The sequence below is a fragment of the Trachymyrmex cornetzi genome, unplaced genomic scaffold, assembly GCF_001594075.2.
Source record: "Trachymyrmex cornetzi isolate Tcor2-1 unplaced genomic scaffold, Tcor1.1 scaffold811, whole genome shotgun sequence".
Classification (NCBI taxonomy): Eukaryota; Metazoa; Arthropoda; class Insecta; order Hymenoptera; family Formicidae; genus Trachymyrmex; species Trachymyrmex cornetzi.
In genome coordinates this window covers 225,199-242,397 of record NW_017300149.1, presented here as the reverse complement: position 1 = coordinate 242,397, position 17,199 = coordinate 225,199, and the positions used below count along the sequence as shown (strand labels likewise).

General features: G+C 35.2%; 3 protein-coding genes across 5 annotated transcripts; 2 read left to right on the top strand and 1 right to left on the bottom strand.

Moving 5' to 3' along the window:
- The first annotated feature begins 224 nt into the window (after positions 1–224).
- Tace (ADAM 17-like protease Tace) lies at positions 225–5,073 on the top strand. Of its 3 annotated transcripts, XM_018519092.1 has the most exons (15): positions 225–576; positions 1,044–1,182; positions 1,272–1,372; positions 1,430–1,551; positions 1,813–1,856; positions 1,917–1,963; positions 2,077–2,267; positions 2,332–2,526; positions 2,687–2,825; positions 2,950–3,104; positions 3,374–3,454; positions 3,605–3,813; positions 3,946–4,184; positions 4,569–4,684; positions 4,762–5,073. In XM_018519092.1, the coding sequence occupies exons 1-15, from the start codon at positions 519–521 to the stop codon at positions 5,071–5,073; spliced, it is 2,148 nt and encodes a 715-aa protein (XP_018374594.1). In that variant the 5' UTR covers positions 225–518. The 3 variants fall into 3 exon arrangements, with proteins under 3 accessions (XP_018374594.1, XP_018374592.1, XP_018374593.1); XM_018519090.1 differs by having other exon boundaries at positions 1,813–1,963; XM_018519091.1 differs by having other exon boundaries at positions 227–302; positions 1,813–1,963.
- A 2,105-nt stretch (positions 5,074–7,178) lies between these two features.
- Positions 7,179–11,418, top strand: IleRS (Isoleucyl-tRNA synthetase). Its single transcript, XM_018519122.1, has one exon. The coding sequence runs from the start codon at positions 7,372–7,374 to the stop codon at positions 11,185–11,187; it is 3,816 nt and encodes a 1,271-aa protein (XP_018374624.1). The 5' UTR covers positions 7,179–7,371; the 3' UTR covers positions 11,188–11,418.
- A 1,849-nt stretch (positions 11,419–13,267) lies between these two features.
- Positions 13,268–16,790, bottom strand: LOC108768602 (transmembrane and ubiquitin-like domain-containing protein 2). Its single transcript, XM_018519085.1, has 4 exons — positions 16,003–16,790; positions 14,835–15,163; positions 14,445–14,745; positions 13,268–14,176 (listed from the first exon to the last, which is right to left on the bottom strand). The coding sequence occupies exons 2-4, from the start codon at positions 15,148–15,150 to the stop codon at positions 13,729–13,731; spliced, it is 1,065 nt and encodes a 354-aa protein (XP_018374587.1). The 5' UTR covers positions 15,151–15,163; positions 16,003–16,790; the 3' UTR covers positions 13,268–13,728.
- Between the last annotated feature and the right edge of the window lie 409 nt (positions 16,791–17,199).

Below are 17,199 nucleotides of genomic sequence, written 5' to 3'. Positions count from 1 at the left end.
CACATTGCACATATCGCGTTCCATTTAAGCGTGGCAAACTGTGTTTGAGTGTGTTATACTGTGTCGGTTTGTGTCTCCTAAAAGGAAAGCAGCCAAAGATAAACTAGCGCAAACGTTCAGCTAAAAAGAACAGACCTGTAGTCAAAGGTGGCGATAACGAACAATTGGAACGCAACTTGTGTCGCCAATGGAAAGCACCCTCTCTATCGAAGATCGGAGTCATAGTGGAAAATCGGAGTTATGACTGATGGAACATAACCTATGTTCCGTGCTGATTGTCATCCATTGTCATCATGACAAATGTAAATAAAGAAACGATACTTTGATGATTTGTCATAATACAATTTTGCGCTTCTCATCCACGGTATTATGCCATAAATTGTAAATTGTCCAAAGTGCTCACAAAATTGTGACACGACATCGTGTATTATTGTTAATAAGATTGTAAACATTGAAAAAAAACAAGGAAAAGTTTTGCTTTTCTATTTACATTCTATTGTTAATTCCTTCCACTGACAATGGGAAAACGAAACGTTCTATTTATCTACTGCGCTTTTCTTACTCTTCAAAATATTTGTAAGTTAAACTTATCCCAATTATACTGCCATTTTTTTAACTAGCACCTCACAAGTTGATTCGCGATCAGCACGAAAAAATTGAAATCCCTCATTTAAAGTTGAGGAACAAATCTGTATGCATCAAAATATCTGTAAATATCTTTTCTATGTCCAATGAATTGAAAAGGACATCCTTTCAGTTTAAATAGGCGGAATTAAATACTTTAGTTTTTCTTCCAAATCTTATTTTCCTTTCTTCTATAATTATATTAAAAGATTTAACGAATTTTTGTATCTTAATCTTGACAAGATACTTAATATTTACTTATTTATGATTAAAAAATATATAATCTATTTTAATATCTTACTAAAATAATTTTACGAAATTGTGACTTTATTGAGAAAATTGGCCTTGTTATTATCGTAAATCAACTTGTGCAATTATATCAGTTGTTCTTTTATCTAATATTATTTAAACATTAATAGATGGACTTCACAGAAGCTTGAAATATTATGAAACAATTCATAGTACTCACTTTCAACATAAGATTCTAAAACGAGGTATTCACCATAGCTATCATCCATATAACAGAATAAGTGAATTAGAATTTTATTCACATGGGCGGTAAGATATTTAATTATTTCATTGTTTAATATAATTATAAGATATGTTCTCTATTTTATTAACGTGCTTTTAATCTCTTTGAACTACAGTCATTTTCGATTAATTTTAACACCTAGAAGAGAAGTTATACATTCCAACTTCAAGGCATATGAAGTTAATGCTGATGGAAAGGAGAAAACTGTACATTTAGGTATGGTATAATTTGGCAAAGCAGCAAATAAGCATATTTCATAGTATTATTCCGTAGATCATGATAATTTTTACCACGGCCGAGTGTTTGGAGAAATTGAGTCTCATGCTCAGATGCATATTGATGATGGTATCATGACAGGTAGTATAACAATCTTGGATGAAACCTTCCATATTGAAGTGAGTATACCTGCTAAGCCAAATAATAGCTAGAAATTTGTGATATGATTGCAAATTATCCAAAATATAAACAATGAGAAGCAACGAATTAATTAAAGCTTAAAAAAATTAATTTTAAAAAGTGAGACAATTACATTTTATTAGATAATTACAAATTACATAATTTTTGAATTACATTATTTACTATTATATTCTAATCACACTTGATTATCTGAACAGATTGTCTGTTATCTATAATCAAGAAGTGAATTTATATTTTAGCCATCCTGGAGGCATCTTTCTCATTTAGATAATCAAACGATGATTATTTATAAATCTTCCGATGTTAAACTCAGTTGGGAGCATTATCAAGATGGAGAAGGTCATACACATGGAACTCCAAAGACCTGCGGTTACGTTAAAGAAGATATAAGTATGATTCTATTTTTATAAATATACATAATGTACAATTTTTTATAAAATAACATATAACATATTTTGCCTTTCCTATTATTCCCAACATTGTGATATTATTTTTTGTCACAGATTATACTTTAAATGACAATTCTGAGGAGGATGATACAGAAACGGATAATAGCAGTAGTAGGGTGAAAAGGCAAACAGAGACTTATGAATATACACCGACAAAAACAAGATGCCCATTACTACTAGTCGCCGATTATCGGTTTTACCAAGAAATGGGTGCCAGCAGTACAAAAACTACAATTAATTATCTGGTAAGCGTAACGGTACGCAATTATAATATATTTATTTATAATCATATATTAACTTATTCCACAGATAAGTTTGATTGATAGAGTACATAAGATTTACAATGACACTTTATGGCAAGAGCATCAAGAGGAGGATGGTTTCAAAGGAATGGGTTTTGTTATTAAAAAAATCGTTGTTCACAGTGAGCCGACACGAGTGAGAGGTGGTGAAACACATTACAATATGGTTCGCGAGAAATGGGACGTCCGTACATTGCTCGAGGTTATTACATGCAGCTTGAAGAATAGTATCTTTAAAATTAACTGCTTTAATTATCAATTAATTTTTTAATATAATTGGCTTGTTAAATTAACGTTATTAATTTAACAACACAACATTGAAATTAATTGTCATTTCTCATGATATTATTGTATTAATGCAGGTGTTCAGTCGAGAATATAGCCATAAAGATTTCTGCTTGGCTCACTTGTTTACTGATCTCAAATTCGAAGGTGGTATCCTCGGATTAGCCTATGTAGGGTCTCCTCGTAGAAATTCGGTGGGCGGTATCTGCACACCAGGTACATTAAAAGCATTTTGTATTCTTTGTGTTACGTTGTGTTACGTTAACATTATATAAAATATGTAGTGATGTTTATGCGATACTGGATCTCATAATTGAATAAAAAAATTAATATTCTGTAGAATATTTTAAAAACGGATATACATTATATCTGAACTCGGGACTGAGCTCTAGCAGAAATCATTATGGACAGAGAGTGATTACAAGAGAAGCCGATTTGGTTACAGCACATGAATTCGGTCATAATTGGGGTTCCGAGCATGATCCGGATATCTCAGTGAGTTATAATTCAAATATCTCTATACATTGCAAGTTATTTCTGAGACTTGATGAAATTAACATTAAATAATTCATATAATAAACCTAACAATTCAAACAGTAAAAAAAGAGTCATGAGTCGCAAAGGAAGTTTTTGTTAAAAACAAAATCTTATATATATTAAGTTTTAAAATGTGTTTATATATCAATATTTTTATTTTACAAATAAATTTTTTTTTCATAATTCTCAAAGCTAGAATTTAATTTTAATGATATTATTGAGTGTAGGAATGCAGTCCAAGTGCAAGTCAAGGTGGATCTTACTTAATGTACACCTACAGTGTTAGTGGCTACGATGTAAATAACAAGGTGGAATATATGTTTGATTCATATTGTAGTTTCTATCACGAATCATTATTTTAATTATTTTTTAAATAAGGAATCAATATTTTATCTTACTATGTTTATATTTGAATTCATTTTTTGCACTTTTTTATAGATTTACATTTTTTTTCCTAGAGATTTTCTCCATGTAGCTTACGATCCATCAGAAAGGTCCTGCAAGCTAAATCTGGACGCTGTTTCTCAGAGCCGGAAGAATCATTTTGCGGTAATTTGAGAGTCGAGGGCGATGAGGAATGCGATGCAGGTCTCTTGGGAACAGAAGATAATGACTCGTGTTGTGATAAAAATTGTAAGCTTCGAAGTAATCAAGGAGCAGTTTGCAGGTAAGCCATCTAGAATCATACCTACATATCTACTTTTTCTTCTACTTTTTACAATATATATATATATAAATCCTTAGGCTATTTATATTCAACATTTATATTTAATGGCGCTCGTTTTGTTTCTTCCAACAGTGACAAAAACTCTCCTTGCTGCCAGGGTTGCGCGTATATGCCTGCGGGCGTAAAATGCCGTGATGCGCAATATGCTACTTGCGAACAAGAATCGCGCTGTACTGGAGCGTCTAGCGAATGCCCGAGATCTCCGCCCATGAAAGACGGCACTGATTGTCTCGAACGTGGTCAATGCCGTCTAGGCAAATGCGTACCATACTGCGAGACTCAAAATTTACAAAGCTGCATGTGTGATACTAGTACGTATTTTATTTTAAGTACTGGATGCCTACAAATATACATGGAAATATTTCATTATATTAATTCATCATTTTTTCATATCAGAAAGAGAAGCAATTCTTGTTTTTTAACTCATTTCTACAATTTTGCTGTTGATTTGCGAAAATGCCTATTAACTTTGCAATTAATGAAACCAATTGCTATTTAAAAAATTTTTTATTTTGTATTATACTTTATCCTGGTTTCAAAATTAAAAATTTGTATATTATTCTATATATATATAAAGATATCTTTATAATTATTGAAAGAAAGTCAAAAGACTAAGTGTTTTTAGAATTGATCTTACATTATACAATTAATTTTGTACTGAAAGATATAATTATTGATATAATCATTATTAATAGTTGCTGATGCGTGTAAGAGATGCTGTAGAATGAATTTGAACGAGACGTGCTTCCCAATAGATCAGCAAGATATTTTACCCGATGGGACACCGTGCATTCAAGGTTTTTGCAACAAAGTAAGATATATCATAGTAATTAATTTGATAAAAGCAATTTCTGTTGTTTAATATATCACAAGCATATACCTTTTTAGGGTGTTTGTGAGAAAACAATTCAGGACGTAGTGGAACGATTCTGGGACATCATCGAGGATATAAACATCAATAAAGTTATGCGCTTTCTGAAAGATAATATAGTGGGTGCTGTGATAATCATCACTGCCGTTATATGGATACCGGCAAGTTGCGTTATCAGTTACATCGATCATAGACGCGTGAAAGAGAGCGAAAAAAAGTGGCAGTGGAAACACACGGACGAGCTCATTCATCCGGACGAGCCGAGACAAGTGATATATGTTGGTGGTCAGCGCCAACAAAGGGTACAACATGTCATGCATCAATCGTGAATTTGCATTACGTATTTCGATATCTAGTCAAACTTATATCAGATGATATGTATTTATGATATATATCTGTTTGAAATGATAAAATATTGTAAATATTTTTATTTTCCATGTTATATGCATATGTAGCTTCCATATAATTTCTGTAAGATTTTGAACAAATTTTATAGTTGAACGAACGAACGAAACATTCCTGTAGTCCAAAGAAATTAATAGTTTATATTTAAGAATTAGATATATAAAGTTTTTTTTTACTACTATCATTTTTTGATACTACGTATATCAAACATTAATTCCACCAAAGTTGATTAACTTTAATCTTGATTCAACTTATTCTTTTAGTTCTTATTCTTCTAGTTTTAAGAATTAGGAAAAGATGAAGAGTGAGTTGAACTAAGATTAAAATTAATTTGTATTGGTTGAAACGGGTATAAACCTCTCACTCTCTCTTTTTAAAGTATTACTTACTTTTCTATCTCTAAGGTTGGCATTTGTTACTTAATTATTAGAATACGACTGCCATATTACATTAATATATTACAGTATTTAAATCAGCGAAAATCAAGAGAGTGTGAAAAGATTTGTGTTTTATAATTTCAAACATTGTATAATTACAATATTTTAACTTTAACAATATTTTAATGTTTAATTGTAAGTATATATAAAAACAGATATAAATCATGTTAATACAATACATTAAAAAAAATAATTCTAATTTTTAGAATATTGAAAAAAATGTCTAAAGGAAAAATTATTTTGAAATTCCCGCCATAAATTTTCCTACTATCTTGTATGGATTTTCTGAAATGCATTCTTTGAAATACACTGGTTAAATAATAATTATGTAAACTAAAGTAAAATTCATATTAATATCTTTATCATTTTTTTTTCCATCTTTCCTAGAAGCAAGATTATGCTTTTGAAGTTAACTTTGGCACGTGTTCTCGCTTTATTCACGTGTACTGACATGTATTTCAAGTGTGCTGATTGGTCCCTGGATAGAGACTTTCCGCTGTCCGAAGATTTTTCTTCCTGACAGCTAATCCATAGGTCTGTTCGCGTTGTTCGCACTTTTTGCACTCGGCATCTTTGCTTTCTCTCTTTTCAAGGCCAAATATATATCTATTTCATTTTAAGTGTAAAAATATTTAGGGATGCAACGCGAACAAACATAGTGTATCCGGAATCTCCAATTACACATTTACGCATGCGCATGTAAATTCATAAGGCCGCAGCACACACTTTTGCATAACGCATAACTCATAGTGCATAAGCGAATCAACTAATCAGAATCTTTCCTTTCCTCTCATTCCATGGAAAAGAATTTCGATTGGTTGATTCCATTATGCACTATGTATTATGCGTTATGCAAAAACTTGTGTCTGGGCCCTTAAGCGGGGAGCACAGACTCTTGCATAACGCATAACACATGAGGCATAAGAAATTGAACCAACCAGAGTTCTCTGTTACATGGAAGGGAAAGAAACGGAGAACTTCGATTGGTACATATTCTTATGCATTACGTGTTATGCGTTATGCAAGAGTCTGTGCTCCCCGCTTTAAGTCGTAAAAAATTAACCAATCGCAATCGAATATGAGAAGAATAATCGACTATGATTGGTCAATTTTCTACGACTTAAGACCCTGCGACCGCTACGACTTCTATTGTCGTGACGCGACGCGTGACGCGCTCAGTGGAAACGTACCAATAGGCTTATGCTGAATTCACATTGTATCCGATTTGCGTCGTACGACGTTCTGCAACCAATCAGAAAACAGGATTCCGATGGATTTTGCTTCGTATCATCGGAATTATGTTTTTTGATTGGTTGAAGAGCGTCGTACGACGCAAATCAGATGCAGTGTAAATCCAGCATATGTCTTTGGGGCGTATTCAGTAGACTCAACAGGTAGTGAGAGTTCGCTGTTATTGGTGTATTCTTTTAGATCATCCAATTTTATATCTAGAATTTTATATCTAGAAGAATATATCAGAAGCAATGAGCGCTCACTCAATTGTCGAGTCTGCTGAACTGTGCTGAACGCAGTCATTATATAGCTTGATTCCTCTGTTTAAAGATAAGTTTAATTAAGTATATTTAAAAAGTTATTTGACAAACTTTTGTAACGTGATCTGACCATATGGCCTCCTTACCCTGTGGAGGCAGGCTAATAAATAATAATAATAAGACACGTTGTTAGGTTAGGTTAGGTTAGCGACAAGGTTGTGTCGAGTTACGTCAGCTCCTCGCCTCGTATGAGCCACGATTCCTCCAGCCGGTACGGTACGTTGTATCAAAGATGAGCCGTGTCGTCAGAAACTATTCTTTTATGAATGGGGAAGGGTTGCTATGTTCTTCAAAGTTGAGCATTCCGGAGACCATCAATTTTGCAGAGCAGGAGGAGAATATGTTAAAACTATGGACAGCTCACTATGTATATAATGAATGCATGGATATATCTACTAAGGAAGAATGGCCAAAGTATTCGTTCTATGACGGGCCACCTTTTGCTACCGGCCTCCCGCATTATGGCCATATCCTCGCTGGTACCATAAAGGACATTGTGACGAGATATGCATATCAAAGTGGTTATCATGTGGAGCGTCGATTTGGCTGGGACTGCCACGGTCTTCCTGTGGAGAATGAGATTGACAAGAAACTTGGCATCAAGGGACCTGATGATGTCGCCAAGATGGGCATCAAAGCGTACAACGAAGAGTGTCGTAAAATCGTGATGAAATATTCCAAGGAATGGCAAGAGATTGTCGGCCGGATGGGACGGTGGATCGACTTTGAAAATGACTACAAAACCATGTATCCATGGTATATGGAGTCCATCTGGTGGGTATTCAAGCAGCTATACCACAAGGGCCTCATCTACGAAGGTATCAAGGTAATGCCCTATTCTACTGCCTGTAACACGCCACTGTCCAACTTTGAGGCAGGTCAGAATTACAAGGACATAATGGATCCATCGGTCGTCGTAGTCTTTCCTCTATTGGACGAGCCAGGGGTGTCTCTATTGGCCTGGACCACCACTCCTTGGACGCTACCTAGTAATTTGGCATTATGTGTCAATCCTACTTTTGAATATGTGAAGGTAAAAAATGAGAAGACTGGTGACATTTATATCATATTGGAGGCTCAATTGCAAATCCTTAAGGGTCCTTATACCATAATAGACAGGATAAAGGGCACAGACCTGAAAGGAAAGGCATATGAACCACTGTTTCCATATTTTTTGCATCATAAAGAGAAAGGTGCTTTCAGAGTCCTGAATGACACTTATGTCACAGCAGAGACTGGAACCGGCATCGTCCATCAAGCCCCGTATTTCGGAGAGGATGATTTCCGATGTTGTCTAGAGGCCGGTATCATATGCAAGGACCAAGAGATTGTATGCCCAGTGGATAGTTGTGGTTGTTTCACGCAGCCGGTTCACGACTTTCTCGGCAAGTATGTCAAGGACGCAGACAAAGAGATAATAAAGTATTTACAGCTTAAGAAGAAGCTGATTGTCAACAGCACGATAAAGCATAGCTATCCGTTCTGCTGGAGAACGGACACGCCGCTTATTTACAAAGCCGTGCCCTCTTGGTTCCTCAAAGTGGAGGCGATCAAGGATAAGTTGCTGGTGGCAAATAGTGAGACCTACTGGGTGCCGGATTTCGTGAAGGAGAAACGATTCGGCAACTGGTTGCGTGATGCGCGCGACTGGGCCATCAGCAGGAATCGTTACTGGGGCAATCCCATACCGCTTTGGATCTCCGAGGATAGGGAGGAGATCGTGTGCGTGGGCAGCATGGAAGAGTTAGAAAGATTGACGGGCGCAACAGTGGAGGACATCCATCGCGAGAACATCGATCATCTGATTATACCGTCGAAACGTGCGGGACAGCCGCCGTTACGTCGTATACCTGAGGTCTTCGATTGCTGGTTCGAGTCCGGTTCCATGCCGTATGCGCAGGTCCACTTTCCATTCAATCAAGATCGTAAGGAATTCGATGAGATCTTCCCGGCAGATTTCGTCGCTGAGGGTATCGATCAGACGCGTGGCTGGTTTTACACGCTTCTGGTGATATCCACCGCACTGTTTGGCAAAGCGCCGTATAAAAACCTCGTGGCCAATGGTCTAGTACTTGCGTCCGACGGCCAAAAGATGTCAAAGCGCAAGAAAAATTATCCCGACCCCTTGGAAGTGATCAACAAATACGGGGCGGACGCTCTGCGTCTTTATTTGATCAATTCGCCAGTCGTGAGAGCCGAGAACCTTAAGTTTAAGGAAGAGGGTGTCCGGAACATCATCAAGGACGTCTTCTTGCCATGGTACAACGCGTTCCGTTTCTTAATGCAGAACATTGACCAGTACCAGGAATCGGGGATCAGGTTTGTAATCACCGAAGGTCAAGAATCCTATTCCAACAATATAATGGATAAATGGATTATGTCCATCACTCAATCACTGTTGATTTTTGTGAAGAAAGAGATGGAGGAGTATAGACTGTACACCGTGGTGCCCTATTTAATAAAGTACATTGACAATCTCACAAACTGGTACGTGAGGATGAATAGAAAACGTATCAAAGGTGAAGACGGTCTGAAGGATTGCGATAATGCATTGACGACTCTATTTCTAGCAATTCACACGATGGTGCAGACCTACGCGCCATTCACGCCATTCTTGACGGAATTCATGTTTATGCGATTAGACCAATGGGTCGTCACAACGTCGAGGGATTTGCCTAAGAATTTTGAGAATTGTACAAAGTATGTTGAGAATTTTACAAAGACATTCAAGTACCAGCCGAGTAATCGGTCCGATTGTGAGTCTCATCCTGAGCCTATGGATGAAGAGAAGTCTTTCAAGTTAAAGCGTGAAGAATACGTGAAGAAGATAAATGAGTGGAACGTAAAGAACGATAAAGAACTTAGAGAATATTTTGAAAATTTTAACAAAAGTGTGCATTGGAAATTGATACCACATCCGCAACATCATGTGATTAACAAAGACATAGAGAAGGCTGTGTCGCACATGCAGTCAGTCATTCAATTGGGTCGTATTGTACGCGATAGAAAGGTCATTCCCACAAAATATCCCTTGCCGGAAATCGTGGTGATCCATCGAGATGACAAAGTACTAAGGGACATTGTCTCACTAAAGTCGTACATACTCGAAGAACTCAACATCAAGAAGTTAATTATTACTACTGACAAGGAGAAGTATGGTGTGACCTTGAGAGCAGAACCAGATCATAAGACACTTGGTGCTCGTTTGAAGGGCGAATTCAAACAGATAATTCAAGCCATTAAAGAGCTATCCGACGAACAGCTGCAGAAGTTTGTCTCCACGAAGGAAATCATCGTGCAGGGCCATAAGCTCGAGGAGCAAGACCTGCGTCTGATGTTCAGCTTCACCGGTCCGGCCGCCGAGCAACTGTCGAAGCAGTACGAGGCCCACAGCGAGGGAAGCATACTAATCCTTATGGACATTACTGCCGACGAGGCGATGCACAACGAGGGAATAGCACGTGAGGTGATCAATCGAGTGCAGAAGCTGCGGAAGAAAGCACGACTTGTGCCCTCCGACGAAGCCGTCGCGTATTATGAGATCAAAGACGCGAACAGCAATTTGGCGAAGGTCATTGTCAGTCACAAGGAGTTCATCGAGAACGTGACCAAGACTCCGCAGAGAGACATGACGGAGTTGCCGCGCAACAGCGATGTCATTATTGAGGAGATGCAGAAGATTAAGGACATGGATATGAGGCTCGTGTTGGTCAGAACATCGGCCAGTCATACGTCAACACAGGAAGGCAGCACGACGTCATCGAAATCGCAACCCTCTGCGAGCTACGTCAACGTAATACTTTCGAATATGCAACCACGATACGGTGCGTCCTCGAAGGATAAGATTTACTTGTATAATTCGCAACTTGGACCTCTCACGTACAAACGTTTGAAACAGGAGATTGATTTGGTATTTGGTATTTATGGCTGTTCGTACGATATGTATCTTCATGCTGAGAAAATTACCAGAGCGCTGGATGATACGCCAGTGGAGAAAAATATGTTCGACAAACAATGGTTAGAAGTAGTGAGATCAATAAACAAATGATAGAAGTTTTAAGTATATTTTTTCAATGTATGAAAAGCGATTTCCGTGGACTTGCGATTTTTTCAATGTAAGGTTGAAAGAAAACAGGAACAGCATTATTATATCTTGTAATTTTATTTCTTCGTAATTTTCTGAAAAGATGACATCGTGTTTGTTGAGATCAAATGTGAAAGATGTGTAGCTATTTTTTTTTCTTTTATCAGTGAAAATATTTACTGTGAGGCATATTAGGAAGCGATATAATTTAATGATATATTTATTTAGTATTTAATGCATAAACCATTAATACGCCAGAGCGTCTTATTACGTGATTTTAAATAAATATATTTTTCATGAAAGTTTCTGCTATTTTGTACATTAAAGAATAAAAAAAATTAATTGTATTTTTAATTTCAATTTTTTTCCACATTTTCTATCGTATTTATATTTTATGCACTGTTGAACAATATAAATAATGATTTATGATTACTGTATAAAAAGAAATAATAGGTAATTTGATAATCAACGTAGATTTATCTTGACAGAATATGCAAAATTTTACACATATATTTATCATTAAGAAACAAGGACAATTATGCTGTACGATAAATAAGTATCAAATAAATAAACATTTATTGGCATTATTTAAAACAATCGTGTATGTGTGTATATATACATATATGTGTATATATAATTATTAATTTAATTTTAACAAATTATAGTACACTAGTTAGAGACCATAATATATATCTATCACGCTCGTCCTTTTATTATGCAATAAGCATTTTCGTGAAACTTATATTTTTATGCACGACCTAGAGTTTATCCAACGTGAATGTTCAGTGTATGATATAGCTTTTTTTTTTTTTAGAAAAGATTGATTTTATTGGTATTCTATGCACTATGTCTCATGTACAAATAAGTATAACGTAAGTAGGCGACTTCCAGATTGCTCTGCTTAGAGGTCGCGGAAATTTTTTCTTTCTCCTTTATTAGTATAAAATTCATTCAAATTAACTTTCTGTTTATGCTAATGGTAACTGGAATTCACGCATTATTAAATACATTTCCGCAATATTTAACATGTTGATTGTTACGTAATATGAATTTATTATTACATGATTAGCGTCCCCCATTTTTCTTTAGAGCGTCAAACTTTTAAATATAAATAACAAAGAAGCCCCATCGAATGACGTTAATAGTAAAAAATGAATTACAAAAAGAAAACGTGTTTGGCTTCTTGGGTTTTTTGTAAAATCTACTAATTTCATATAATTCTGAATGACGTGACAATCAACGCGTTAAAAATACGTGGAACAATTCTATATTAAATTCGGCGGATCAAAACGTTCACAAATCACACAGCACCAACAATACAATAGTACTAGAAAATCGAAGAAAGTAATAATTACTAAGTAATTACCTGTAGAAAATATTTCTATATAATTCTCTCATTTTATAATTTAAAGTTAGTTACAATAAAAATTAGAGAAATAAGCCATTAATTAATTTTATTTCTTTACTGAATGGAAAGTGATATCCTTTCAGAATTTTATATATATATATATATATTTTTTTTTTTTTGCGAAGAAAAGTGTATTTTACAGAAACTTATTTTATCGTATAGAGTATTTCCTAATTACTTTATAACGTAAACACCATAAAGCGATATTTCTTACGAAAAATATTTATATATGCATGATCTTTCACATGAAACTTAAAAAAACAAGAAATAAAACAAATAAAGATAATAATAATTACGCTTGAATGAATGCCGAAGTGTAATAATTCTTAAACGTTGAAGTCAATTTTAAAAGTCACGAGTTATTTTTTCTGAGAAGCGTAGCAATGTCATCATGTCACATTCTTCAGAGCAAAACGAGTATTCATGAGAGAAAAAATAGCAACTTTTTATTTATTATTTCAGAATTATGTATTATTGCAACATAACATTCGAGCGTGATTATTTCAGACTCTTATTATTTCATATTTAACTACTTTAAATTTAACGGAGGTTAACTTATTATATACTTTATATAGACATATAATCTATAACGTATATATCATATATTTTAAATATATTATGAAGTGATAGATAGGTCATCTACTATCATACACCATAAAGAAAATTTCTTTTGAAATCTTCTGTAAGAAACGCTACACTATAGAATTTATGCGATAACTTAACGCACCTCTTGTATATAACAAATTTAATTATAATTCAGAGAAACGTATATCAATAGAAATATCGCAATCGGTGTTTTACATCTTCGAGAGTAACACCAAGAAAGATGAAAATCACAAAACTATAGTGAGCTCGTTATCATCAACGATAAATCTGATCTCGAGAATGTTAATTAACGTTAAATTACGTTAAAAGCAAATGCTCGACGACGAAGATTACCGATTGATTGATTCCGTTAAATCCATAGTATACGTAGTACGCGTTACAATGTATATTATATCGATTTGTATTTAAGGTGCTTTTTTTATTAACATTAGAACTTAGAAGTAATCGTATTAGAAGGGATCGTAGTAATCGTCGTCATCATCGTCATCATATCATTCCACGTTCCGAATGTTATCTTGATCAGAAAAGAAATTACTAAACAGAGATACCGTGAAGATTGCTGTAAGCGCGTAGAGCGCGAGCGTAGTTGTTGCGGTGAAAAGTTGAGCGTAATGATACCGCGAATACCACGCAAGACCTAGGATGATCGTCAGAAGGCTTACAAGAAGCCGGCTCAAGTCCCAGTCGTTGTGTACCGAACTTATCCCCGCATCGGTGGGCAGATCCGAGAACGGTTGGGAATTGAAATAAATGGATGACGAATTATCTAACGTAGACGACGGTACGGTAGCTGGTCGCGGTTGATGCACCCAACAGTGAACCACGCAATCGTTGAACAAGCCGCACTGCTCGAGGGTCTGAGTGTCAGGTTGTAATACGCGGCCGTTGAATACTAACCGTACCGCTTTACGTGCTTCCAATTCTATTTGAAAATGCCTCCTGCAAAGTGAAAAAGGTTTATTTTGTTTTGCTGCATTGAACTTTCCTTTTCGCTTTTATCACATGTTAAACATTTACCTATCTCATTTTAAATACAAAAATATGTATACTAGTTTAACTATTAAAAAAAAACAGACCTAAAGATAAGTCATAATAAACATGAAATAAGAAACAATGTTATTAAAGGCTTGGATTATCTTTTGTGAGAACGTAATAAAAACTGTTACAACTTTACTGACACAAAAAGAAGTATGTAAGCTAGAAATACCTTTTAAAATCACCCAGCATTTCTTTAAGACTGCCTGTAACTATTTTTTGATCGTCATTTATAAACTTTAGTTTTATGGTGATATCATTGCTGCTATCACTTAAGGTTGACTCCTCTGACATACATTCTGATGAACTACTAGTAGTTTGGTCCAATGCCGAGTCAGCATTATCTGCCTTGACTGTTCTTTGTAACAGTGATCGATCAGCATTGCTGAACGAATCCATGGTTTCAATAAGTACTTCTTCCGCCGTCGTAGATTCCGTTGGTCTCGAGACATCTTGAGACAATTCGCTCGTATCTAATGATTACGATACAAAAAAAAGGTTTGAGTAATACTGACAAATTTAAGTAATATCTCACGTAAAAGAGAGAAAAAGAAATATTTACCTACTACAGCTGCATTTGGACAGTTTGCTTGTATACTATCGCCACTATTCGAAGTTGTTTCTAGTGTTTCTTCTTCTGCTGTTTCTGACCTGTAAGGCCGAGTAACATCTTGGACACTAAGATTACTTGTGTTCTGATGATTAGCTCTTATTGAAGTGATACGCGTAGGCGCTCGGTCCCGCAGAATAAGTACTGTACGTATCAGTGGCTGATCCGCTATACTTGTCGAGCACCAAGCAAGCCATCCCACCAACAGTATGGTCATGACGATGAAGAAATCCGTGACTTCATCGCCCACTCCTTCGATCAATGACATTTTACTTGAGAATCTATTAAAACGACAATATATACAAATATTTATAAAATCGTCCATATTATTGCTAGTCAATATTGTACTTTAAATTTGATTTTTTAAACACTGAACTACATAATATCAACTAAAGCTGTTTATAAATAAGCAACTGTAACAAATCTTGTAAAAATGCTATGCACTTAACTTCCTTAATACTAATAATTTTCCCCCAAGAGATATTGAATTCATTTGTCAGTAGCATGTAAATCATTTTTTACATATGATGTATAATATGTCAAAAGGTTTAAATAGATAATACAACAATAAACGATTTATTAAGACCATATATGTGAATACACAACAAGAGTTTAATGTCTATTACAGCTCAAAGCTGGATCTTAGATGCTTTTAAATAATTTCTATGTGAATTTATATGCTAAATATATAGTTATTTGAAATGCACGCTGAAATGATTTTTCAAACTACTATAGTAATATCACAAATTAAATTGATAAGCAATTTAATAATTTGATGCTCAATCTGGCATCCTATTAGAAACATGTTAATGTACTGAAAAACTGTAAATAAATGTATTGGTTTAAATAGACTTTAATTGATACATTTGTCCAAAGACATATATTATTTATGTAAGATATTTATATAAAAGGTTACAATATTATTTATAAAATTGTCTGTCTCTCTTGCGACCTTGTAATCAATTTTCTGAGACTTTGCACTATGACAGTACCAAACTAGATGCTGATGCAACGAAGTAATAAATCTTTTACATGTCCCACGATGACGTTTCGCGACAATCGCTAATTAGCAGAAGCAATTAACAGTCAGAGAGATAGAAATGAAATGAGTGTAGCGTACGTGGGATAGAAAGCTGCGGCAAAATCCGTTCTTTGCGAGGTTATCTTGTTCGAAGAGAAATTTGTCAACACGGAACTACGAAATGAACGCTGTTCTCCTTCCTCGGGGTCGAGGAACGACGTCTCATGGCACAAATCGACGATTTTAAAAAATCCAAGGAACGTCGTCGTTGGATCCTGTATCACTCAGTGATATATTCCTGCTTTTTACCGACGAGCGAACAGTCTCCTCGTTACGCACATAATTCTCTCAGTTCCGTCAATGTGTAACGTGGGACGCGATAACGGTTGCAAACAACGAGACACTCACAAATATTCGATCGACAAACATCTGGGGACAGACAAGGAGAAAGAGCGCGAGAGAGATGACGCAAATAGTAGGTTTATAGTGGTTTATAATAGAGCCATGCAACGTGTACGTACATATACGTACATGTTGAACTGATTAATAATTAACGCGATCTCTCGCTCTTTCTCCCGTGTGCGAAATTCAACAGGCAATTTTACTTCGATTATCGCTCAGATAAACCGTACCGTCAGTCCGAAACGTTCCGGCGAAAGCAACGGGCTATCCGGTTAATCGCGTGGCGGGAGAATTGGAAGAGTCCGCCCTTGACATATATTCCGCTGTTTATTTGTTACCTGTACAATAAACTTTTCTATTATTATTATTAATCATTATCGTCACCGTTATCAGGGAGTTTTCATAGTAGTGAATTATATCAAGTCCACGTCATCGGAGGAATAAATTTGAATAAATTATACGATGTTTTGAACACACATTCGAAGCGTATAATTTGTGGCGCGCGCATTCCTAACTTGTATTTCTTGTTGGCTTTAGTTGATATTTTTTACAGCCTATCAAGATGTATTTGTACATGTTATATATGCGTATTAATTTTTAGCGAATAAATAAATACATTAAATGGATTCGAAGGGGATATTAAGCCCTAAGATTATGCATAGATAATCAAAGTTGTAGAGTGACAGCAGGTGAAAAACGACATTCTGTTAATTTCTTGCATTTTTTGTAATTATTGTATAAAATCTATAAATTAATCTGCAATAATTAAATAAAAATTCATGCAACTGGTTGAATCTATAAATTTGTACCCAAAATTTGTTCCTCAAAACTTATTTCTTTCTAAAAATCAGAGGATCATAAGAAAAAAAACTGAAATCTAAAAAATTTTACGAC

Excerpts from the sequence above, each read along its gene's own strand:
- Tace (XM_018519090.1), top strand. The coding sequence starts at position 519 with ATGGGAAAACGAAACGTTCTATTTATCTACTGCGCTTTTCTTACTCTT. Across the intron at positions 577-1,043 it reads TCTTACTCTTCAAAATATTT|ATGGACTTCACAGAAGCTTG; the intron begins GTAAGTTAAACT and ends AAACATTAATAG. Across the intron at positions 4,185-4,568 it reads AAGCTGCATGTGTGATACTA|TTGCTGATGCGTGTAAGAGA; the intron begins GTACGTATTTTA and ends CATTATTAATAG.
- LOC108768602 (XM_018519085.1), bottom strand. The coding sequence starts at position 15,150 with ATGTCATTGATCGAAGGAGTGGGCGATGAAGTCACGGATTTCTTCATC. Across the intron at positions 14,746-14,834 it reads TCCAAATGCAGCTGTAGTAG|ATACGAGCGAATTGTCTCAA; the intron begins GTAAATATTTCT and ends CGTAATCATTAG. Across the intron at positions 14,177-14,444 it reads ATGCTGGGTGATTTTAAAAG|GAGGCATTTTCAAATAGAAT; the intron begins GTATTTCTAGCT and ends TTCACTTTGCAG.
- IleRS (XM_018519122.1), top strand. The coding sequence starts at position 7,372 with ATGAGCCGTGTCGTCAGAAACTATTCTTTTATGAATGGGGAAGGGTTG.